Raw genomic sequence first — 24,745 nt, 5'->3', positions numbered from 1 at the left:
TTTTGCTCGGTATGATGGATGTCGCGGCTCGAACAGGACAGAAACGTAACGTAAAATAATGAAATTGACCTCCTACATGTGTAAAAATATGTACTTAATATGATCAGTAATGTTATTGTTCGATTAATCGGGCTTACAATAGTAGAAAACTACTATTACTTGGGTTAATTATGTAATTGTATATAACGGTTCTTGTACATTTAAGCCATAATATATTTAATAAAATTGATATAAAACACGTCCAAGTGTGTAACAGATTACTTGGTTTATAATAAACTCCCATCTGCTGTTCATCTTTGACTACATTAAATGTAATGTTGATTTATGTCTTTCAAAACATCCATAAAATGTTGTTGTAATTATTCTGTTAATTGCAGATCTTGTCAAGTACAAAGAGACTGATAAGAAACGAGTCCACAAACAAATCACGTGTTCTTGGATGCAAACACTGAGAAGTCCACGTACTTTGTAAAGTGCTGTAAAAGAGGAGCACAACATTTTTATTTGGCATATTTGTCCTTGAAAACATTTTTAGACATTAAAAAAATCTAATGTTGCTATAAGACCACCTCAAGATTTCATGTCAGTTTTTACTTGAAATGATAAATAAATATTTGGCCTCACTGTAAATCTCACTGTGCAGCTGTCCTTCTCACTTGCAGACCCCTTCGTGTGATCGTGTGCGTGGCTTTGTCACGTCGGTGCTACTGGTTGCTGCGCAGCGCCATCTACCATCCCATCATGATCTCTGTCCTGGAAGTGCTCGTATAATAGCAGAAGTCTCCGATGCAGCATTGCAGTATTTCTGGCTGCAAGCAGCCTCCTATCAGGTAATTCTCACCGTCAGCAAAGCCAATCCAGTGCCATGCAGTTACAAGAGCTTGTTTCAGATTTACATCTACAAGCCTTTACCTTCCCTCTGTGAGCGCAACAGCAACAGACCTTAAATACTGATCTGCATGCGTAGCTTTACATCAGCTTTTAGGCGTTCCCATCACTGATGGAAACCTGACGTCTAACCTGCCACTTTTCATATCCTCCCTGATGAACTTGATGTGTTGCAGGTATATAGATGTGTGTGCATACTGTTGAAGTGAGACTGAGCAAACACAAGGAGCATAACAGACCAAATGTTTCCATTATTTATTGTTGAAAAGTAACCATCAGAGTTTCTAAGGCAGGCACGTTCTGAAAACACAGCTCTGAGTCAAAGAAACGGACGCGAGTTGAGTCCAGACCGGCAGGGACGGACATCTGTGCTGCAGCCCGATGACGAGTCAGTGTGGGCTCTGCTGCAGGTGACGCTCACTGGCTGTGTCCCATTTAGGGTCTGCACGCTAGAAGTACGCGCACTACGTACGGTGCGCACTACGTACGGTGCGCACTACGTACGGTGCGCACTACAAGTACGAGAAGTGTGGAAGCGAGAGGCTTGTGAAATGGGACGGTATACGCTGTTCAGGTTGCCTAGCAACCATGATACTAACCGCGAGACACCTTACACACAGCTTTGCGTACTTCAAGCGTGCAGTCTCTTAATTGGGACACAGCCACTGTCTGCGCTCTCAAACAGGAAGTTATTTCTACGTCACACAGGAAATGAGGTCACACAGAAATGGAAAAAACTCTAAAACAGGAAACGGACGCAGATCTCTGAGACTTCGACTAGAGTTTTAAATCACGAACTCTAAACCAATGATAACTCTTAACAGGACAGATACCGACTGATTAATGAACCGATCATCTCAGCTGAGGCCTGAGCCGCACACCTGAACCTGCCGTGCTCACAGGACCTCACTGATGACTCTACCATGATTGATTAGAAAAGCAGCCGTGTTAGGATGAAGACACGTTCAGTGCAGCGAGACGAGGAGGTGATCGGGCCGCGCGTGGTCTCAGCGGACGGACGGACTCCTCCTCAGCCCATGTAGGGGTACTTCCACTCTGTGAGGGGGACGTGCGTCCGCTTCACGGTCTGCGGAGACGTCCACCTGAGGACGTAGTGAGGACCTCCAGGTTTGTCGTTTGTACCTGCCACACAAAGCAAACAGCACTAAACTTATGGTCACACGTCGTCTGGTCCTCGCTTACGTTTTGCTCGGAGTCGTTGTTTGGCGTTCCCGACAGGTAAAGTGCCCTCTGGTGGACAAACTACGTAACACGTGTAACAGGCGTTGACAAATATTTCAGACATATCTGCGATATTCTGATCAGACATAAGAAACCGTCGGCAAAACAGGAAGTACTCGAGTAAATGTACTCTGTTACGCTCCAGCTGAGGTCAGAGCAGCGGCGACGCTAACCTGAAGCTCTGGCGCCCCCGAACGGCTGCTGAGCCACGATGGAGCCGGTGGATTTGTCGTTGATGTAGTAGTTTCCCGCGGCGTTCCTCAGCACGCTGGAGGCTTCGTCGATCACCTTCCTGTGACGGAAACAACCAGAACACACAGAGTTCAAACTTCCTCTGAATCCATTGCTGTTAGAGCTCCGCCTCTTTCTCACTGTAACCCACTGACAGTCAAACAGGAAGTGGCTGAGGGCGAGCCTTACTCGTCCTTGGCGAACACGGCTCCGGTCAGCGCGTACGGCGACGTGGCGTCGATCAGCCGCAGAACCTCTCTGTAGTCCTTCTCAGGATAAACGTAAACGGCGAGGACGGGCCCGAAGATCTCCTGCAGAACACGCGTGTTCATTTAAACACGCAGAAACACGGGATCAGGAAGGCGGACACACGCAGATGCCGTGAACATGACAACATGCCATCGCGAGGAAAGCAGCTGAGGTAATAATGATGCGTGACACTCGCGGTGGGGTTTTAAAAACAACATGGACGCTCACGCAGCATCACTTCATACTTGTGCTCGCTGTCAAACATTGTGTCGCTAACAGACCTGAGACAAGCTCGTCGACACGCCTGTGCGCGCTCGCCAAGCTACATACATGAAACTGTAAACAAGGACTCATGAAGGATGCACACAGGAAGCAGGGAGACGGTTACTGCGGCCCGTACCTCGTTCATGATGGCGTCCTGCGGGTCTCTGGTCTCGATGATGGTCGGCTCCACGAAGTAGCCCTTCTTGTCGTCGCAGTTTCCTCCGGCGATGACTTTCAGGTTTGGGGAAGACTTGGCGCGTTCGAGCCACTTCTTTATCCGCCCAAACGACTGCAGGAGGTGACGAGCAAACGGGGCTCATGACGTACACCCACCGACATACTAACACTGAGACTTTTGTTGTTTCCGAGCAACGGGATGTTTACCTTGTCGTCGATCACGGCTGATAAGAAGGTGCTGAAGTCCTCGACAGGCTGACAAAACAGAGGAAATCAGTGAGACTCAAACATCACGCACTTCTTGCACTTAAAACCTGCTCAGAGCGAAACTTTAGGACCGCCCCCACGTCCTGTTTGTGGCCCACGGCTGACTGAGTCACCTGCTGCAAATCATTAACGCTCAAATAATGCAGGACGTGAGAGCGAACATGACTGCATGCTTCTGCACGTCAGGCTGAATCACCTGGATGTTCTGCTGGAGGTTTCTTCCTGTTCAAAGGGAGTTTTTCCTTCCCACTGTTGCCAAAGTGCTGCTCATAGGGGGTCACATGATTGTTGGCTTTTTCTCTCTGTGTTATTGTAGGGTCGACCTTACAGTATAAAGCTCCCTGTTGTAATTTGGCACAACTGAAAACTGAATTAATGAACATCTAATCCTGATCACTTATGAACAGCTCAGACTTTTCAAACCGCTTCTGTGTGCACGTCTGAAACGACGCTAACATCTGCAACTCGCCCACAAAACCTCAAACACGCACGGACGAATCGGCTGATACGCACAGGACACGCCACATCCACACGCGGTCAAAAGACACAGATTAATGCTGCCCGCTTGGCACAGATGTAAGCTGCGTTCAAGTCCTGGTGTAAAGCTGGGACAGCGGGCGTTTCTTTTTCCAAACACACAGAACAGCTGGTCTCCCCACCACCACAGGAGCCTGCTGGGAGAAGTCAGGGAGCAGCATGTTTGTCACTGTGTGTCAGCCAACTCATCCCTCTGCATTTGAATAGAGAAATAATCCAGGTGATGTTAGCTTAACCACTAATCCTGAAGGCTGCTGTGTCATTTAAGAATTTAATGGGTAAATCTCTTTGTGGCAGAGCTGCTCTGTGTATTTACAACGCCTGCTTTACTTAAAAACAAACAACAGAGGAGTAGAGGAGGATAGAGGATGCCCATTTGTCCCAGTTTTACACTGGGACTTGAACTCAGCTTACATTAGTGGGTCTGTGTGAAGCCGGCACCACGACACTTGTCTCAACATGCGGGCGATTCGTCCACACGTGTCTAAGGTTTGTCAGCGAGCGATGTTAGATCCGAGTCGTCCTTCACAAAGAGGTTTTCAATGACCCGTTCTGATTCTCGGCTGACGTTATTAAAAAAGCCCAAACAGATAAAAACCAAACTGAACGTGTTACATGAAATCTGAAGCGAGCAAAGCCGCTCCTGACCACGCAGCAGCTCTCTGTACTCACGTCGCCCACTCGGATGTCCTTGTGGATGGCGAGCAGCTGCTCTTTGATCTGCGGCCACAGGCTGTCCGGTACGTACATCCTCGAGCAGGCCGAGCACTTCTGACCTCCGTACTCGAACGCCGAGCGAATGGTTCCCGTCACAACGCTCTGGACCTCCGCTGACGTGTGGACGAAGTGGAAATTCTTCCCCCCGCACTCTGAAAGCACAAAGAAGTGATGGACACGAGCTGCTTTTAAAGACAGTAGTGAGAGCAGACAGCGAGGAGCGCTCCTGACCTCCTGCCAGTCGAGGGAAAGTCCTGTAGATGTCCAGGTTCTGCGCGACCTGCTTCCAAAGACGCTTAAACGTCCTACGAACACAGAACCGTTTGTAAGAGACGTACAGGCGGAGGACGAAAGACGTTTCACTCATCAACTCTGACAAAGCTGAAAGAACCGGACACGCTGACAAATCAAGCTGAAACTGCAGTTCCACGGACATCCAGCAGAGGCGCCGGCAGCGAGTCAGCATGTTAACATTTATAACAACTGTTATAACGGCTGAATGAAAGAAGGACGAGCGTCACAGTTTTATATGCTGCTCAGTCCTTTAACAGGAGTCAGAGACAAGCTGACACCTGTGGGAGGGGACAATGTTTTTACATCTCACCTGTTTAAACTGCTTGTTATTATTAGGGGCGTGGCCTTTTTGGTTGACACAGCTTCACCTGAACTGAACCTGTGGACTGTGTTTGTGCTGCTGGAGTCTTCTGGAGTATTTTAATGATCTGATCAATAACTGCTGTGAGGTCACTGTACTAACAGAGCGTCCAAGAAGGCGGAGCTCCAGTTTTGGTGCACAGCGAGATTCAGAGATTGAATGTTTAGACTCTGCAGGACATTCTTGTGTGGAAACAGTCGTAAACATCCTTACGGCATGCTGCCGGTGAAGTTGATGCCTGCCAGGTGCTCCGAGGCGGTGACGGCGTCTCCGAACACGGGGCCGTCAGCGGGCAAGAACTGGATGATGTTTGGCGGCATGCCGCACTCCCTGAGGATTTTATACACAGAGTAGCTGGCAGACATGGCGGTGTCACTCGGCTTCCAGAGGACGACGTTACCCTGGAAGACATGAAAACAGTCCACAGATCAGGGAGAGATCCTCCATCAGCCACAGCTGAAACAGGACAACTTTATTAAAAAGCGAATTAATAAATACAGCTGCTTCTATTAAGAGCAGTGTCATGCTGGTCTATTATAAACAAATCAATCACGCAGCATGGATGCACTTCTCCCCAGAAGGAGCGTGGCAGTCAGGTCCGTGAGCGGCGGCACTACGGGGAAATCGTCCGGCATCTTGGAGCTTTGGGAACCTTAAACCTGAATCTGACCTGTGCACTGCACTGTCTGTTCATTAAAGTCAGAAGAGAACGTGGAGCCACCAGTGGGCTGCACACAGTGTGAGTTAAATTCACAGTCGAACATCAGACACTGAATCTCAGCTGGTTGGTGAAGTTGCAGAGCTGCAGAAACAGCTGACGTCGCGGGACGCTCGGCCGCGTCGCTCATAACGACCCCTCGCGCCGAGTCACGCCGAGTGGAGCCAAGTGCGCGGCGGTGAAAGAGGCTTTTGTGAGTCAGCTGACACGACCACACTCACCATCAGAGCCGGGGTGCCCGCCAGGTTTCCACCAATGGCAGTGAAGTTAAACGGAGCCACAGCAGCTACAAACCCCTGAAAGAAACAAAGACATGAGAGCGGTCAGCTGCAGCCGAGCTGAGGACGAAGCACCGCCTCACAGGTCCACCTGGTTACGTGTGACACGGGAGGCGTTCCACATGTCACGTGCCCCAGAGCGCCGTTTCCTTCCACTCACGGGTTCACAGAAAAAAAAAAAGCACACGCAACAAGAAAACCATCATAATCATCGCCGTGACCAGCGCTTCACAGCAGGTCCAGCGCTGGACTACACAAAATCATCGCGCTTCCACTTATGGCGACAGCAGGAAGTGATGTCATGTTGTGCAGAGTAAAATGTGTTTCTGTTGTTGCTACAGCTAACTCTCAGCCTCCTTCATACACACGGCGCTTCTTCTCGAGTCATACTGAACACGTGGCTCGCTTTAACGAGCAGGTTGTTCCAAACCAACGCCACCACAGCGTGAGCATGTGACTCCGAGTTCACGGTCAAACAGAAACAGCTGACGGTCGAGCTGTGAATTCATCAATCGTCTGCTGACGTCAGCGTTGGGACATCCCGCGTCGGGTGGCCGGGTCTCCTACGCGAGGAAGTCACGATGTAACCTGATTTTTACCTCCAGGCCTCGGTACAGCAGCGTGTTGGTGCTTCCCTCTGCGTCCAGCGGCTGCTGCCGCTGCAGCTCGATGGCGTGTTTGGCATTAAACCTGAAGAAGTCGATGAGCTCCGCGGCGGCGTCGATCTCCGCCTGCACCACCGTCTTCCCCTGAACGCCCACAAACGAGACAACAAGGGAAACAACTGTAAGGACACGCCCCTCGTTAATCCGTCACCGCCCCCCGGCTCGCACCTACCGTACCTGTCCGATCATGGTCTTGGCCAGGATCTCGGCTCTCCTGGGTCCGCTGATGACGTCGGCGGCTTTGAAGATGATCTGAGCTCGGTCCTCGACGGGCTTCAGGTCCCACTCCTTCCTCGCCGCCACAGACGCCGCGATGGCTTTGTTGATGAGCTCCTGCACGGGACACAGAGGACATGACCAAAACATACTGACAACCAGGGTTTCTGCCCCGAGAGCACGGACGCGTCACGATTAGAGGGCAGGAGTCCCGTCACGCTGCACCTCCGTCACTCAGACCTGCGATGAGCTCACCTTGTCAGCGTAGCAGAACTTCGCCACCTTGTGTGAGTGATTGAAGGGCTGCAAGAGGAAAGGAGAGAGAGCGGTGACCCCTCAGCGTGCGCTAAAGGTAAACGTGACCAGACTGAGCGACCAGCGTTTCCTCACAGAGAGCTGGTATCTGATGTCTTTGGTCCACACGTGCTCGTCTCCCACCACACACGGGATCTCCTCCGTCCTCCCCTTCAGGCTCGCCAAGGCCTGCAGACACACAGCAGGGAGTAAGGAGTGAGAGGGAGGGGTGAGGGAGGGGCGAAGGAGTGAGAAGAAGGAGAGGGTGAGGAGGAGCAGAGTGAGCTCAGACCTTCAGCAGCTCCACCCTCTCATGGCTGCCCTCTTTGAAGCTCAGGATCGGCTCATTCTTCACCTCCACAGCTGCACAGGGGAACGTCTTAAACCTGCAAACACACACACACACACAGACACAGACACACACAGACACACACACACACACAGACACAGACACACAGACACACATCAGGGTACATAAAACCAGCCTGGAGCAGCTGGATTTGAGCTGATCAAACTGGTCCCACTGGGAGGATGCTGGACTCCTGAACTGTGCAGCTAATCAGTAACCAAAGACACACACACACACACACACACACACACACTCCTCGTACCTATGGTACGACAACTTTTCTCCGTGCCCCTGGTACACTGCGCAGAAAAACCTTGCCACACACACACACACACACACACACACACACACACACACACACACACACACACACACACACACACACACACACTCTCCTCTCTGCAGCTTTTCTGCTGTCACAGGGATGAGCTGACTGAAGGGAAGCCGTCTGTCAGGACCTCCATGTCTTCACGTCACAGCTTCTTCTTCTTCTCTGCGACCCCCTAATGTGTCGCCCCCCCCCACATGTCAATCACACGCATCCTTCCTCCTATTGGTGGTTGCATCAGTTGCCGCGGTTTCCCGAGCGTCTCAGAGCACTGACATTACAGACTTACATGTTTCTCTGCTGGGTCTGTTGTTTATCTGTGCAGGTGTGCGTGAGAGGAAGATGAACCGAGGCCGTTGTAGAGCCGCGCTGTTTGCTGATGTTTCTCACGACCTGGTTATTCCAGCTGGATCCAGCTGAGCCGGATCGCTGCAGCGCCTCCTTCATCTATGATTAACCCGTCTGAACTCTGAGCAGAAGGTCGGCCAGCTGCTGTTTGCATTGGAGGAGGAGGCGGCGACACGCCGGCTGGCGGCATGTCGGGCATTCACACACACCCATGTGGCTCTGCGGCCCAAACGATGACAGCAAAATGAATCTGAGCCCGTTCAGTGAAACTCATGCGAAACGCAGTGGATGACCTTAACGAGCAGGTAATCCCGTGTAGCAGTACCTTAACGTTAACAAGCAGCTCTTCTGATTTTGATTAACACACGTGGCGTTCGTGTGGTACGTATGTCAGGTTGAACTTCAGAACTGACCTTAATGTAAAGACTCAGGATTGCCACATACAGAGGTTACCCAGGCGAGGCTACAGATTCACCTGGAGCTCAAATATCATCATTTCACTCAGACAGGACAACAAAACCATCCATAATTCAGAATCCTCATCGCTCCTATTTTGAAAGCTCTGTTGCTACTTAATTGCACTGTAAACCCAGAGTCATCGACACCCCTGAAACTCCCCGTTTTAACGGCCCACATAAGGCCGGTGTGATCTGAAGAGAGCCCGCGGTGCCACGTGTGCTTTTAATGTAAATGACTGACTGTACAGGTGAACGTGTCATTACACGTGCACTGCAGGCCACGCCATAAAACCAGGCGGTGAAGGCAGCATGACATCGATACTCCAAAGCTTCCAAGGTGCATTTTCCTTGAACCACTGCTTCAGTGTGGAAAATCACATGTGACCAATGAGGTCCCCTGAATAAATCACATGATTGGTCGAAACCGTCGATAACGCTTTGTATCGCCTCAGTGCCGTGTGAATGTGCGTTTTTGAAAGCTGGAGACATTTTCAACAAGAAAAGAAACAAAAACAGTGGAAAATGATTGTTTGTCATTAAAATCTCGATCCCATGGAAACAACCACACCATCCCTCACATCCTCCGTTTCCCCGGCACGCCTTCTTCAAACTACTACATAACAGCAGTTTACAGAATCCACAGACCATCCATCTTTGCAAAATTGTGTTTCATCGTCCACGCAGACCTTCATTACACTCAGCACCATTAGTTCAACATTGTTACGCTGTCTCCTTTTTCACCACTAGATGTCACTGAAACAACGCTTTGCATGAATGAACCGATTTTCAGTACAGTTGGTGAAATGGTTCATTGCTGGTTCATTGCTTTATTTGCGCAGCACTACACGGCTGAAGGGTTTCTTCCTGTTCCCACTGCCACCAAGTGCTTGCTCATGTTATTCACCTCACGTTATAAAGCTCCTTGAGATGACTGTTGCTGTGATTACTGTACAAATAAAACTGAATTGAATTTAGGTATTTTTCCACGCCCTCCGGCCTGGACTGGTCCCTTTGGTTGTGGCTCCTGGAACCAGCTGTTTGACACCAAGTTTACACACTGACTTCTTTATCAAATGTTTGTAAGATATCTTGTTTGTTTTCATCTGAGCCTCTCGGGTAAACACACCTTTCAGGTAAATGGCGTAATAAAATGTATTCTTAAAGATCTTCCGGGATTAATGGAGTGGTACCCAGATGGCACCACCGGAGGTGCGAAAGGTAACTGTTGCCCTATCATATATGTATGTGCTCTTAATCTGAAAGGTATAAATACGGAAGTGTGTGAGGAAGGCGTGTGCCTCTGAAGTAAAACTCTAACAACGTGTATGTGGTTTATTCCTCCATGAGATGTGCGAGTTACCACGGTATTTCTGCCCTAGAGAATGGAACATCCAACAGTAACAATGTCTAGCAGGTGTCTTCTTACATGTGCTCCCTTCCATTTCCCTGAATGTGTTGGATTATGAAAGTAGTATTAAACGTACAGTACTTGAGTAAAAGTACTTGGTTCAAGTTTGTGTGCAGTCAGTTCAGGCAGCAGCTGCCGGTCAGGTGTCATTACATAACCTGTAAACCTGTCACAAGCGACCCACTGGACCGTTACCGCCCCACACGACCAGCCTGGACCTCCACGCATGATCCGTCCCGTTACAGCATCGGTTATCGATCAGGTTATCGGAGTCGGAGGCCCTGAGGAGGCTAATTAGCTAAATGACATGCTGCAGAACTCAAGGAGTCTCGTGCGGGAGACATGCGCAGACCTACCCCCTCCAGGACCGACACACGGCCGCCCTCACGTGGAGCATCTTCCCGCCACAGGCCGCTGATTCACGCTGAAGGAAAAAGCCTATAGACCCGCTAGCAGAGCCGATCTGGCCGGAGAATGGATCAATAAACGATCGGAATCAACTTTCAGGTAACACCGACCCCCCCTCGTCGACTACACACACATCCCAACTCACTGCGACCGGGAAGGGGACACTGGTTTACTTATATCGTTCAAGTGCTTCACGCTGTCGCTACGCATTGGTGACATAACTCTACTTTACTAACGTGTCACTAGAAAACCACTCTTAATCTCTCAGATTGGACTAAAGAAGAGCAAATATGTTTACAAACCTTCAGGAATCATAGATCCCCCCTCCCCACTACCTACGATGGAACCTTCCACAGGCGAATCTGCCATTGGCTACTCAGTAACCAATAAAAACAGGGTTAGGGTTAGGGTTAAAACAGGTCAGCCAATCAGAGGCCATATTCCAGGGGTCGGAACGAGGCTCCATATTTAACAATGTTCTTGATCTTTCGGTCAAGTCTGCAGTGTCTCTCTGATAATTTATTTGATTGTATTTCATATTTAATATTTTTTTTATTTTATAGATACTTTTGCGCTTCATTATTAAAATTGAATTGTATAGTATTAACTTAAATTAAACAGAAATTGTATTTTTTTAAGTTAAGTATACAACTCAACATGTGTTCTGTATTTTAAATAAATCACATGCACATTAAAGTGGCCTCTTTCATGGCTGTCCTGTTCATATTTGTGTTGGGCTGGCTCCAGTCCTGAGGTTCACTGGACTTGTGAAACCAGGAGGAGCAGGTGGATTATCTTTCTGAGAAGAGCTGCTGAAAATAATCAAATACTTTATTCTGATTCTGACTAAATGGTGGCCATGAACGATGGCTAAGTTATGAGAGCCAAAGATGAAGCACGTTGGCTCTCTGAAGTCATGCTGTCATTTACGTCATGAAAACGTTTATTTAATCCTGCTGTCATCTGCGTGAACTGCAGTCAGTAATGACACAGAAGGACCACAAGATGGAGACATAAACCTCTGACTGAACTCAAGACGAGACGAGATCTTTTATTATCCACAGGTTCTCAGGTGGAGTCTCTTGAAGTAAAGCCAGGTGTGCCCTCTGAACATTATTACTGCATATGCACAAAAACAATGCTTTGATTTGAAAGGTTCAGAGAGAGTTTAATGACTCCATCAGTTATAATTTCTGACCAGTTTAACCAACTAATGATTATTCTTATATTTTCATATTCATATCTTCCTAAATGTTCTTGTCTCACAGTTTTCAGCCTACCACAGAGTCACAGTATATTTTAACGTGTGTTTGATGCTGCATGTAAGACTGTTTTAAATTTATCTGTGAACTGCTGCTAGCATTTATATTTAAAGCTCATAATACATAATATTATATATGTAATAATATTTAAAAACGTTAATTTAACTTTTTAATTGTATTTGTATTTAATTGTGTTTTGATCAGCCATAAACTAACGACGACACACCTACACACACACACACACACACACACACACACACACACACACTTCTGCCTTCGCGTTTTTTCGTCTTTGCCCTTCTTGTCCCAGTCTGCCCTCCGTACCGTGAGAGGCGTTAACAGCAGATAAGACTCCGGTGTTGTTGTGAAGATTAGGTTCTTATCGCCGATATCCAGCGGCTCAATTCACAACTATCAGCCGGACTACCAGAGCTAGCGGCGGGTACAGCGGAGCAGCAGCCCGTCCGAGCAGCCGGAGGCGGTGAGTGTCGCTGTCATTAGCCGCTAGCTGTTAGCCTGCTACCAGCTGTGTGACATGTAACTGCCTACAGCCGAGCGATGCTCGACTGATGTGTCCAGTGATTACCTCGACACTCAGCCCCCAAAGTCCCGCCGACAGGGTTATAACGGACCGGTCTGCCGAGCCTCAGTGCTCCGGTGAGCTAACGGGGGTCAGGGGGCATGCTAACAGCCGAGCTAGCTGTGCTTCATCATTGCTCAGGGCTACCCCGAGACTACACTTCATCATCAGCTGTATGTAGCAAGGTGATAAAAGTACATAATATTAGACCTAGGAGAGGGTAATCGCAGTGTATCAGTTACATACAGTTAAAGTAAATCCAGCATGATTAAATTCTTTAGGCAGTAAAAGTACACAGGTAGGATTGGGGCAAAGTAGTAAAAGTACACGGTAATGACTCAGAGAGGGCAGGAGATGTTTATGTCAGGTGCCAGGCGCTCTCCTGAACATGTGGCTGCTGTTTGTGACACAGCTGCCTTGCCCTGTGCTGTGATTGGACACGACGATGGTGGTGGTGTTTACAGGTGTGTCTCTGGCAGCAGTGTGTGGGTCAGGTGGCTCCAGTCAGACACCATGAGTTCTAAGGGAGGCGGCACCGCTCTGACCCGCCGTAACTACAGGCTGGCGTCAGACATGGACAAGCCGAGATCCACAGGTATGAATGCTCAGTCACTTCAGCACGTACCCACCACTCCTGCCCTCCGATTGGTCTGTCTGAGTCAGCTGTCCCTCTGCCAGGTATCGTGAACGAGAAGATGCTGAGCGACTACCTACACCATGTGTTTCCCTCCACCAAACAGGGACCCACACTGGCCTCGCTCAGGTAAGCTCATGCTGTGACCCCCCCCCCCCCCCCCTCTGATGCACATCTCTGAGCAGGTAAGAGGCGAGACCACCATCAGGTTCAGTTTTTACAGCTCTAAACACAAACTGAACACAAACTGATTTTGTTTCTATTTTAAATGTGCGAGGCTGTAAAACTGAAACCAGACGCAGGAATGAGGCCGACGGTCACAGCTGCTGCTTACTCTGAGTGTGTGTGTGTGTGTGTGTGTGCGCACACGTGTGTGTGTGTGTGTGTGTGCGTACGTGCGCGTGTGTCCTGAGTTCCTGTTTAGTGACTCAGAGCCTCGTTATTTAAGCCGGCCAGGTTCATGTTACCTTCAGCAGCTTTAAAAACACACACACACACACACACACACACACACACACACACACACTCGGATACAATTCATGAAATCTAAAAACAAACATCAACGTTTTAATCATGTAAAACTTTTTTCATTTGTTTTTTAACTGTAAATTTTCATTTTGTTCATTTTTAACCTTATTTTTCTATATTTTTTTCCTGTTTAATAATCTGCAAAAATGAACTTTGGGTGTGTGTTTATAAATAGTCAGATTGTTTTGTTTTTTTAAACATATTTTTTTATATAACACATTTTAAAATGTAACCAGTTTCTTTTTGGTGATTTCTTATTTCTGTGATTGTCTCTGGTGAAAAAATCTGATTTATTGTAGACGTAGTTTTGACTTTAAGTCCGATTCTTTTTCTATCTAACTTTTTGTTTTTATTCTGTTTTTGAATCTTGGTTCATGCTGTAGGAAGATTTTTTTTTTTTTTATAGTCGTGGACTTCTTTGACTTTTATGTTTCAGGGTTTTTTTTTTAGGATGTAGTTCTTTCTCTTGTCTTTTTTACAAACTGTTGTACTTCCCAAAATAGTTTTTTAATAATTGTTATTTTTCTTTTTTTTGATAAATATTTGTTGGGTTTGTTTCTAACTGAATGACTGTGCTGTGATTACCTGATGTGAGAGTCGTGTGCTGGTGTTTTTCTGTGTAACGAGTCTGGTCTCTGTGTCAGTGAACGAAGTTTAAATGGAAAAATCAGACTGAGCTGAAAGGAGGAAACGATAATGAACAACTCTGAGAATAAAATCTTTTCTGTCCCTTTGTCGTCTTTTCCTGCCGCTCTGGGTTTCAGGAAGCCTCTGGGCTTCCAGGATCTACCTGCTCACCTGGAGAAGCTGCTGTCTGAGGACACGCCTACAGAGGACGGTAAGGCTGGAAGCGTCTGTCTGCCTTTAAAACCAAACCTTATGTTCTGTGACTCAGAACGAGCTCAAATGTCTGATAACACCGTCACCTGAACCTGTGCAGGTCAGGCTGTGGACGGTCGTCTGGGTCCTCAGCCCGTTGTCCTCGATCACACCAGCGGCTTTGAAGGACTCCTGTTTGTAGACGACGACCTGCTGGGGGTGAGACACGCCGGAGACCATAAACCAGTGAAACCAGTCAAAGTTTGGACACGTGGCTGATGTTTGTCCAGACTTTTGATTGGTACTGTAGAAAAACACTTCCTATGTGTGATAAGTGTGTAAGGGTGATGAATTTCTCTGCATTCAGGTCATCGGCCACAGCAACTTCAGCTCCATCCGAGCGACCACCTGTGTTTATAAAGGTACGTTGTCTCAGAAAAAGCTTTGACTTTTGGGTTTGTGCTGAACTGACTCAGTAAATATGACACACAACAAAAATGAGCCCTGAAACAAAAAACTGTCACAGGAAGTGTGACCTTCTCTGCAGATGGGCTTGCTTTTCACAATAAAAGTCCAGTTTAGAAAGGTCGTCTGATCTGGTTTTCCTGTATTATTGTCGACCTTCCAATATAAAGCACCCTGAGGCGACTGTTGTGATGTGGAGAATGATTTTGGGCTGTTTCTGTCTGCAGGGAAGTGGGCCTACGAGGTGCTGATCTCCTCTCAGGGTCTGATGCAGATAGGCTGGTGTACCCTTAGCTGTCGCTTCAATCAGGAGGTATACACACACCTTGATGATGAACCCTGTAAAGGCCTTGACACGGCGCATGTTGTGAGGGAAAACAAAACATGAAACTCGACTGGGAACTGGTCAGAGCTGTTATAAATAAATGCTGCAGGTTCATCCTGCAGAAGTACGCAGTGAGCGTCAATGGCTCCATTAAGACTGCAGACATGAACCCGGGGTCTCAATCGTGAGCCGCATGGAAAACTGGGACAGCTGTGAAGGACTGACTTTCTTCTTGTTTCTCAATATTGTTGTTATGAAGGAGGAAATGATCTATACACACCAAACAGTTTGTGTATCAGGATTTAAACCTTTTTATTTCCGCTGCAAAGTTTTAATGCGAGTCTGTGTGGACTCACTGCTGGAGCTTCTGCTGGACGTCAGAGGAACTGCAGGATGTGGAGGTTGATGCTTGATTAAAGCACAAAGTTGACTGTTACGCCTACATTAATGTTGCGTGTCAAAAACGTTGGAATATTTGTTGGTAAATTTAAAAAAGAAGTAATTGAAGCTGGATATTTGCTTCAATCAAAGAGCTAAATCGAGTTTTCTGTGGCTGGTGTCTGAGGGCGTCCATTAAAAACTCTGTTTTTCACCTCTGCTGCATCCGTTCCCATGAAGGATGGCGGCACGGCGATGCTGAACAGTATGTTCTTGTGCTCAGGAGGGTGTAGGTGACACGCCGGACTCGTACGCTTACGACGGAAACAGAGTGAGAAAGTGGAACGTGACGACGACAAACTACGGAAAGGTGAGCGTGAACACAGACGCTGGGATCTGCCCCTCTGTTTCATCATGTGACCATAACGGCGTGTTTTCTCTCCCCAGTCGTGGGCAGCAGGAGACATCGTGAGCTGTCTGATAGACCTGGATGAAGGAACCATCACGTTCTGCCTGTGAGTCCCTCTGTCCTTTCCTTCCCTCCTTTCCTCCGTTTGGTCGTCTTTTTACATCTTTGGTTCAAACCGAGAACTTCTGATCATCAACATATCAGGATGGCTTTCTGTCCTTCACTTATCCTAACGTCAGCCCGGAGTTTATCAGGCTAGCTGTCAGCATGAGCCCGTGACAGAGGCGGAGTTTGGAGCAAGTGACCAATCAGAAAAACAGACAGGTTTCTTGATAGCAGAGCAGCTGACTTTACAAAAAAAGATAAAACTGTAATTTTGAGAAAATGTGACGACAGAGTAGACTAGAAGCAACATCTGTGAAACATCTGTAGCGTATGTTAGGTATACAGAATGACTGTCACACTTAAATGTTTCAGAACATCAAACAAATGTAAATGTTAGACAAACTCGAGTAAACACAAAATGCAGTTTCTAAATGAAACTGTTTGTTATTAAGGAGTAAAAAGGTGAAACCAAAGCTGACCAAAAACAACACAAAGTCTAGCCTCAAACATCTCGATGATCCCGAAGACTTCTGGGAAAATACTCTGGGCTGATGAGACAAAAGTTGAACTTTTTGGAAAGTTTGAGCCTCTGTGGCGTAAAAGTAGCAGCATCTCAGGAAAGGAACATGATACCAGCTGTAGGGTATGGTGGTGGTAGTGAGACGGTCTGTGGCTGTGTCGCTGCCTCAGGACCTGAAGACATCTACTAAAACCTCCTGAAGGACATGTGTTCATGACTTGGCTTCTGCAGCAGGACAATGATCCAGAACACGGCAGCAAGTCCACCTCTGACTGGCTTTAGAAAAACTAAAGGTTTTGGGCTAGTGGAGTGGGCTAGTCGAAGTCATGACCTGAGTCAGACTGAGATGTTGTGGCATGACCCTAAAAAGGCAGTTCATGCTCAATCTAGGGGTGGGCAGTATAAACGGTATAAATTTGGCCAACGGTAGAGATTTTGACTATACCGCTATAGCGCATGTTGATGGTGTCATCAAGCTGCGCCTGTTTTGGTCGAAAGCATCGCAGCGGCTGCAAACATCATCTGCAATGTTTATGCCGGGCGACAGTCATAGCAAAGAAACGAAGCACTTTTGGAAGATGGGGAAAGCCAAAACCTGCGCTTCCTCCACTTCTGTACCATTAATTCATTAATGTTGAATTCTCTCCAGCTGCTCTGTTCCCATGTTGTTGCAGTATATGAATGACTAACCTCGTATTGTGGATGGATTATCTCAGTTGTTCTCCTGACTGAAGTTTGGTCCGTTTACAGCATCCTGCCATGCGATTGCATTTGTCTCTAACCATCAGGAACCCTCATGTTAACTATTATCGAAAGTTAGCGTTCATCCTCCAGCTTCACTGTGTTTATATTATGCTAACATAGCTGTGTCGCTAGCAATCACGTAGCACATCATTATATACCAGCTAGCCAAACTTCAGTAACCCTACAAACATCACTGCTGTTTAGTTTTCTGTCTTCATTTATGTTGGAAGTGACAGCAGAGCTGTACGTTTGAATGCATGTAACAGGCATCTCCGAAAACGTGAGAGCACTTTTGCAAATATGTGATGTCTTGATGAACCGAGCAGATATTAGAAGTTTACACAGAAACATTCTCGCATGAAAATATCTTAAAAGTTTATTTTGTGACCCAGAAAGAGTAATATTTCAAACTCCGCCCCTCTGTGTTCCTCCGCCACTGCCTCGTTTGAGTTTTGGATGAAATGGATTCTGGGATATTGCATTTTGTCATTTCGAGCTGATTGGAGACCAGAACAGCCAATCAGATTTTTTTTGCATCCAAGTCTGTGATTGGCTGGTTTTGTGGCACAAATATAACGGTGTAGAGAAAGAGTTGAGCGCACACGGGCAGAAATGTTGCGAGGAAGCGCAAATGCAAAAACTGAGCGAGAGGGGCTGCTGTGTGTGTGTGTGTGTGTGTGTGTGTGTGTGGATAATAGCAAACACTGAAATACAGTTTTTGCACGCAGGAATGAGTTTTGTTCACTCAAATTCAGCTTTTCTTTGCACCAAATAAATTTCTCGTCAAAATGCAACACTTGCACCTGTGTCCCTAATAGTGAGTAATATACGTTATACAGAAGAAAAGAATATATCGCGATATATATCGTTACTGCACATGCTTCAAATTATGCCGTGATATGGATTCTAGGCCATATCGCCCAGCCCTAGCTCAAACCCTGCAACAATTCTGACGGTTGGGCCAGAATCCCTCCACAGCTGGAAAAGACTCACTGACGGTTATCACAGATGCTTGAAGGCAGTTGTTGTTGCTAAGGCGCACCCAGCCAGTTATTAGGTTTAGGCACGTTTCCTTTGATAAACCTTTCAGGGAGTTTTTTGGGTAAATCATTCTGATTTCTGGCCGTCACAGATGAGACTGTACATGTTGGTCTGCAGACTGAATCAAAAGGTTTTAAGCTGTCAGTGACTCCGTTTGTGGTTGAAGTCTTCTCTGATGTGTCCTCATTGTTTAGTAAAGCACTGAGCGTGTCCTCTGTGTCCTCAGGAACGGCCAGTCTTTGGGGACGGCCTTCACCAACATTAAGATGGGTCCTGGCATCGCTTACTTTCCCGCCATCAGCCTCTCCTTTAAAGAGTCAGTGGCTTTCAACTTCGGCAGCAGGCCCCTCAGATATCCTTCACAACTAATCGCAAAGTGTCCAGAAGCCCTGCCGGCAGGTGTTAGCGCCACTCCCCTGGGAGCTATCAGGGCCGTACGTTTGCATGGTGGAGTCATGGACGGCACAGAGAAGCTTCTACAGGCGTAGGATTTCAAACTGAGCTCTTTTTAACTAAGCTGGTCCCATTGTATTTTTTCAGCATCCATCTGAAAAATGCTGTTTGGCTTTATGGGTTTGTACAACTCTTTTGCTGTGAAAGATTTCCCTGGAACATCTGTAAGTGGAGAGTCCTCTTCACACACTGAGGTTAATTATGGAGTTCCACAGGGTTCAGTGCCAGGACCAATTCTGTTTACATTATACATGCTTCCCTTAGACAGCATCATTAGAAGACATAGCATACATTTTCACTGCTATGCAGATGACACCCAGCTCTCTGTCCATGAAGCCAGATAACACACACCAATGAGTTGAATTCGATTGGATAAATGCTGCTGTGGTGTCGTGAGTTTGTCTTTAACCCGACTGTGACCCACGTACCCCGTGGACGGCTACCTGCCCCTCCAGAACCCTCCAGCTGCAGACCTGATGAAGGCCCACAAACTGCTGGGCTACATCAAGAACGTCCTGTCCACCGCCATCGACGCTCAGGTAGGAACACGAGCAGGTGAAAATGGCATTGCCTGTCTTCAGCCTGGTGTTTGGTTGACGTGCAGGTAAAGTGAAAGGTGCGTCCTTTGTCTGTCCTCTACTGCTGCAGGAGGAGAGGCTGGTGGAGAAGGACTGCGCCGTGTGGAGGCTTCACGGAGAGCCGACCGTCCTCGTCACTCTGGCTCACATCTTTAACCACTTTGCTCCACTCATGGTGAAATATGCTGTGTTTGTAGCTTTTTTCCTTTATTGCATGAAGCGTCAGGAAACTGAAAACCACCCAAAGATACCGATGTGAGGCTAACAGGGCGTGTTCAGAGATCGCTAAAACTGACCGCTGCTCTGTTATTAACGGAATAATCAAAGTGCTTAAACAGCGCTGTGGTTAAAACGAGGCTGCTCCTGTCGTCCGTGTTTCTGGATGAGGACTTTTCCACCAGAGTCTGTTTTTAGAGTTCGTTTTTATTATCAGACGTTGTCACTCGTATTTAAATACACGGAGAAGAGACGACAGGGAAAAGCATAAACTACGTCGGCTCGCTTCCTGTCGTGGTTCATACGAAGCATAAAGTTTCTAATAATGAGCTGAGTGTCACTCAGACTGTTTCTCATGATCCTGCTGTGAGGCTGAGACACAACAAACAGAAGCAGATTATTCAGCTGGATTTTATATCCAGCATCAGAGCTGTAACTGTAAAGTTTAAAAGAACAGACTGCATGCAGCCACATGAACTGAAGCAAACTGGAGATGGCCTTTGTTTTAGTTCCCAGACTTCTCGTGCACCGTGCTCTGCAGCTGATTAAATCCATCCACAGTGGAAACTAAATCCTCTGTTTGGGGCGCTGTTTGTGCAGGCGATGCGTTTGAATGGATGAAATCACCTCTGTCTGAAAATGTGATGTCATCAGGTCACGTGCACTGATGGTGGGGTTGTCTGGTTGCAGTGTAAGGTGTATCTGGTGGAGGACGTGCTGATGAACTTCCTGCTGGGGATTCTGGAGGGAGGAGGTTCGGTGGACGAACACCCGCTCATCCAGCAGCTGCTCGACCTCTTCTGGCTGCTGATGGAGGTAAATCTGCACGCTCGGCTCACTGCTCCAACCATGGCGCCCCACCAGCCACCGCAGGCCTAAACCCAAAAACTGGACTGTGCGTCCACAGGGTAACTGCAAACATGCACAGAAATACAAGACGTGTAAACAGAAGAAGCAGGACGCGCTCAGGTTCAGGGACGTCATTTAAAGTTGCTGCATTTATACCTGGCCTTGTGGACCGTCACCTTAACACCTGTTTACCTCATTGTTGCAGCTCCGCCTCGTGTCCGACTGTACAGGTGCGTTTTCATCATGACTTCCTGTTTCGAGCTAAAGTCACACAAAAACATGAAACGCAGGTTTTTACTGTGAAAACCACGAACGTAACAAATCATTTAAAAATGTTACATTTCCAGAACGGTCTGATCAGCTGGTTGCTGTTGATGATCTGTGGTAAAGCTCCACTTCGGTTATTAAAAGCACGCATCACGACCTTTAGAATACCTTTTGACGAGGGTCGGTGTACGCGCACACCTGTCCGTCCAGGTGTTTCTTTCCTGAGACAGTTTCATGTTTTCTTCAGTGCGAACTCCCCCGCCTTCCATTTTACTGTGTCCGTTCATCAAGCAGCTCGGATTGATGCGGCCGCACAAACACTCGATCAGCATCTTTTATTTATTCCTGTTGTGTCAGCCAATGAGGAGAAAGCTTCATCACCTGCAGGTTGGGCTGAAAGCTCCTCTTGGTTAGTGACCTCAAAAAGAGGGAGACGCATCCTGCTGTACACCATCTCCTCACAGGAGGCGGCCCTGGGTTTGCATCGCCCCGTCATGTGTCCAAAACTCAAGATGGTTTTTTCTTTTTTATGGTCCGTCGACCCACTTTCAGGCCTTTTTGCCTTTTTCACGAATAGTTCACAAACCTTTAAAGACAACAGGCTGAAATTTTCTTCATATCAAGATGAATCTGTAACTTGGGACAGATGCATAAAAACATCTTAGAGTGGATGCTCTCCTGCAGAGTTCCACATCTGAGGATACATGAATAAAAACTAATGACGGCATGGATGACGTGTGGTTGTTAAAAGGTTAATTCAACTTTCATGTTGCTCCACAGAAACAAAAACATCAGCACTTTGTTCAATAATAGCAAGTTAATAATAATACAATGTTCTGGAGTATTGCACAGTACTTTCACCTCCTGTAGGAAGCGTCGGAGCTGCCCAGGAGGCCAGCGCCTCAGCTGCCTCCCTTCAATGTGGAGACATAGCTGCTCCACTCAGGGCGCCTCCTGAATGGCTGAGCTCCGCCCTGTCCCGCTAAGGGGAGCCCGGCTGTCAAACAAAGCTCATCTCCACTGTGAGCTTGAAGGGTTGCTCCATCTTGGGGTATTAAGGTTCAATTAAAATGTTAACGGTTGGGTTAAATGAGTAGTGACCATAGCAACGTCGACTGGTCACACACGTCCGTGTGGGTGTTTCTGCTCCAACCGCTGCCTCTGAGGCAGAAACCCTGTGAATGTTTCGAGCACGTGTAGTGCTGACAGTTCATGCTGAGCTCCTAAATAAAAGTGACAGCATGCTGAACATGTGTACAGATCTCCTAATAGCTGATGGTTGGTTTATTTACCGCCTCACGGTGGCACCCAGACTCCACAGAGGAGGACCCGGAGGTTCAAACAAGGAGGCGATGGTTAAAAGCACTCGTTTAAATTGGTGATATTTACTGTAGAGCGTCTGCATCAGGATGTTTTTCTGGAGTACCACAGCCTGAAACCTCTCTGTCCTCTGTGTCCTCGCTGTCCTCTGTGTCCTCGCTGTCCTCTCTGTCCTCTCTGTCCATCTGCTGTCCTCTCTGTCCATCTGCTGTCCTCTCTGTCCATCTGCTGTCCTCTCTGTCCATCTGCTGTCCTCTGCGTCCATCTGCTGTCCTCTGCGTCCTCTGCGTCCATCTGCTGTCCTCTGCGTCCTCTCTGTCCTCTGCTGTCCTCTGCGTCCTCTCTGTCCTCTGCTGTCCTCTGCGTCCTCTCTGTCCTCTGCGTCCTCTCTGTCCTCTGCTGTCCTCTGCGTCCATCTGCTGTCCTCTGCGTCCATCTGCTGTCCTCTGCGTTCATCTGCTGTCCTCTGCGTCCTCTTTGTCCTCTGCGTTCATCTGCTGTCCTCTGCGTTCATCTGCTGTCCTCTCTGTCCTCTCTGTCCTCTCTGTCCTCTCTGTCCTCTCTGTCCTCTCTGTCCTCTCTGTCCTCTGCGTCCTCTCTGTCCTCTGCGTTCATCTGCTGTCCTCTGCGTTCATCTGCTGTCCTCTCTGTCCTCTGCGTCCTCTTTGTCCTCTCTGTCCTCTGCTGTCCTCTCTGTCCTCTGCGTCCTCTCTGTCCTCTGCGTCCTCTTTGTCCTCTGCGTTCATCTGCTGTCCTCTCTGTCCTCTGCGTCCTCTTTGTCCTCTCTGTCCTCTGCGTCCTCTCTGTCCTCTGCGTCCTCTCTGTCCTCTGCGTCCTCTTTGTCCTCTGCGTTCATCTGCTGTCCTCTGCGTTCATCTGCTGTCCTCTGCGTTCATCTGCTGTCCTCTGTCCTCTGCGTTCTCTTTGTCCTCTGCGTTCTCTTTGTCCTCTGCGTTCTCTTTGTCCTCTGCGTCCTCTTTGTCCTCTGCGTCCATCTGCTGTCCTCTGCGTCCATCTGCTGTCCTCTGCGTCCTCTTTGTCCTCTGTCCTCTCTGTCCTCTGCGTTCATCTGCTGTCCTCTGCGTTCATCTGCTGTCCTCTCTGTCCTCTGCGTCCTCTTTGTCCTCTCTGTCCTCTGCGTCCTCTTTGTCCTCTTTGTCCTCTGCGTTCATCTGCTGTCCTCTGCTGTCCTCTGCGTTCATCTGCTGTCCTCTGCTGTCCTCTGCGTCCTCTCTGTCCTCTGCGTCCTCTGTCCTCTGCGTCCTCTCTGTCCTCTGCGTCCTCTCTGTCCTCTGCGTCCTCTTTGTCCTCTGCGTCCTCTTTGTCCTCTGCGTCCTCTTTGTCCTCTGCGTCCTCTTTGTCCTCTGCGTTCATCTGCTGTCCTCTGCGTTCATCTGCTGTCCTCTGTCCTCTGCGTCCTCTGTCCTCTGTTTGCAGGACCACGAGGTGAACGAGTGTCTGAAGCAACTCATGATGTCCTTACTCAGGGCCTACCGCTTCTCCCCCATCATCCCAGACTTGGGCTTCCAGGTAGGACAAACAAACAGAGCCCCACAGGTTATATAAGGTCAGGGGGCGGGGCCTGCAGAGCGACCTCACTGACACAGGAGGTTCATCTTCAGAGACCAAACTTTAAATGTTTGTGTGCAGGTGGCGACAAACTTCATCTAAAATCTTTTTTTTTTTTTCATGTCACGTGTTTCCAGATGTTCTCCAGCTGATGTGCTTGTGTTTCAGATCCACTACCTGCGGCTGACCACGGCCATCCTGCGCCACGAGAAATCCAGGAAGTACCTGCTCAGCAACGTCTTATATCCTTCAGCCGCCAAGCGAAAGCGCTCTGTGACATTTAAACCGCTGTCGCGGCATTCTCCTTAACCGAAGCTCACGTTCGACGTTCTGCGCTCGGTTGTGTTCTTTTACATCAAGACTCCTCTGAGGGTGAAGGAGGCGGGGCTAGAGGAGCTCATCCCAACCACCTGGTGGCCCACGCACTTCGACAAAGAGGTGAGAGAAACCGAGGCTCTGCCGTTTGCGTCTCCTCGCTCCTGACGAAATGTTATCGAGTGTGTCAAAGTCATTAAGCTGAAAGCAGCGAAGCTCAAACAGAGAGAGGCCGTTTACCTCTGTGACGTGCGCAACGACAAATCAGATGTGACGTAAGAACTGACCGTGACAGACGGACCGCAGGCTCCTCAGGGGAAGGCTGCAGCCATCAGGTGTTTACAGCAGCACAGGTGTGAGAGCTTTAAACAATGCTTCTTTATCAAACAGGGTAAAGACGAGCGCGAGCCCAAAGACGAGAGCGCCGACGAGCGTCTGAGGCGCCGAGCCTACGAGAGAGGCTGCCAGAGGCTGAAGAAGAGGATCGAAGGTCGGTCTCCGTCACTCGGCCGTGTTCTGTTTTAGTACTTTACTGTTTTATTTTGGTGTTTCACTGAGTTCCTGTCTTTGAGACCACCCACCTGTCTGCTTACCTGGACTGTCTGTGTGCGCTCCTCTGACCTCTGACCTCTGTTCTCCTGCAGTGGTGGAGGAGTTGCAGGTTCAGATCC

At 48.2% G+C, this 24,745-nt stretch overlaps 2 protein-coding genes across 8 annotated transcripts in view; one reads left to right on the top strand and one right to left on the bottom strand.

Annotated features, from left to right (window-relative positions):
• Nucleotides 1-1,503: 1,503 nt before the first annotated feature.
• Nucleotides 1,504-10,845, bottom strand: aldh4a1 (aldehyde dehydrogenase 4 family, member A1). Of its 2 annotated transcripts, none has more exons than XM_026166586.1 (15): nucleotides 10,646-10,845; nucleotides 7,691-7,784; nucleotides 7,495-7,587; nucleotides 7,360-7,407; nucleotides 7,066-7,221; nucleotides 6,823-6,972; nucleotides 6,167-6,241; nucleotides 5,441-5,628; nucleotides 4,804-4,877; nucleotides 4,528-4,724; nucleotides 3,259-3,306; nucleotides 3,011-3,163; nucleotides 2,551-2,672; nucleotides 2,304-2,422; nucleotides 1,504-2,031 (listed from the first exon to the last, which is right to left on the bottom strand). In XM_026166586.1, exons 1-15 carry the CDS (start codon nucleotides 10,684-10,686, stop codon nucleotides 1,919-1,921), a joined length of 1,671 nt encoding a protein of 556 aa, XP_026022371.1. In that variant the 5' UTR covers nucleotides 10,687-10,845; the 3' UTR covers nucleotides 1,504-1,918. The 2 variants fall into 2 exon arrangements, with proteins under 2 accessions (XP_026022371.1, XP_026022370.1); XM_026166585.1 differs by lacking the exon at nucleotides 10,646-10,845 and adding an exon at nucleotides 8,365-9,785.
• A 1,359-nt stretch (nucleotides 10,846-12,204) lies between these two features.
• Nucleotides 12,205-24,745, top strand: part of rnf123 (ring finger protein 123) — a 112,898-nt gene continuing 100,357 nt past the window's right edge. For 2 of the 6 annotated variants that reach the window (XR_003272367.1, XM_026166578.1), the window contains exons 1-17: nucleotides 12,952-13,134; nucleotides 13,218-13,302; nucleotides 14,466-14,539; nucleotides 14,642-14,739; nucleotides 14,888-14,942; nucleotides 15,213-15,298; nucleotides 15,972-16,058; nucleotides 16,136-16,203; nucleotides 18,734-18,859; nucleotides 19,385-19,499; nucleotides 19,609-19,713; nucleotides 20,445-20,570; nucleotides 23,628-23,720; nucleotides 23,928-24,001; nucleotides 24,080-24,197; nucleotides 24,465-24,564; nucleotides 24,719-24,745. The exon at nucleotides 24,719-24,745 is cut by the window's right edge and continues 35 nt beyond it. Coding sequence is in view for 5 of the 6 variants with exons in the window: in XM_026166578.1 (XP_026022363.1) it covers nucleotides 13,053-13,134; nucleotides 13,218-13,302; nucleotides 14,466-14,539; nucleotides 14,642-14,739; nucleotides 14,888-14,942; nucleotides 15,213-15,298; nucleotides 15,972-16,058; nucleotides 16,136-16,203; nucleotides 18,734-18,859; nucleotides 19,385-19,499; nucleotides 19,609-19,713; nucleotides 20,445-20,570; nucleotides 23,628-23,720; nucleotides 23,928-24,001; nucleotides 24,080-24,197; nucleotides 24,465-24,564; nucleotides 24,719-24,745 (1,519 nt within the window). In the remaining variant the exon portion in view is untranslated. Of the gene's footprint in view, nucleotides 12,441-12,951; nucleotides 13,135-13,217; nucleotides 13,303-14,465; nucleotides 14,540-14,641; nucleotides 14,740-14,887; nucleotides 14,943-15,212; nucleotides 15,299-15,971; nucleotides 16,059-16,135; nucleotides 16,204-18,733; nucleotides 18,860-19,384; nucleotides 19,500-19,608; nucleotides 19,714-20,444; nucleotides 20,571-23,627; nucleotides 23,721-23,927; nucleotides 24,002-24,079; nucleotides 24,198-24,464; nucleotides 24,565-24,718 lie in introns of those variants that run through there. The other 4 variants (XM_026166582.1, XM_026166581.1, XM_026166580.1 and 1 more) reach the window with 4 other exon arrangements.

The sequence above is a fragment of the Astatotilapia calliptera genome, chromosome 5, assembly GCF_900246225.1.
Source record: "Astatotilapia calliptera chromosome 5, fAstCal1.2, whole genome shotgun sequence".
NCBI lineage: Eukaryota > Metazoa > Chordata > Actinopteri > Cichliformes > Cichlidae > Astatotilapia > Astatotilapia calliptera.
The sequence above is the reverse complement of the archived record's forward strand: the minus strand, read 5'-3'. Positions and strand labels throughout refer to the sequence as shown.

Coding starts and splice junctions, on each gene's coding strand:
- aldh4a1 (XM_026166585.1), bottom strand. CDS start 8,522: ATGAAGGAGGCGCTGCAGCGATCCGGCTCAGCTGGATCCAGCTGGAAT. Junction 7,408..7,494: donor ACATCAGATACCAGCTCTCT/GTGAGGAAACGC, acceptor TTCCTCTTGCAG/CCCTTCAATCACTCACACAA. Junction 2,032..2,303: donor CGGGGGCGCCAGAGCTTCAG/GTTAGCGTCGCC, acceptor TTTGTGTGGCAG/GTACAAACGACAAACCTGGA.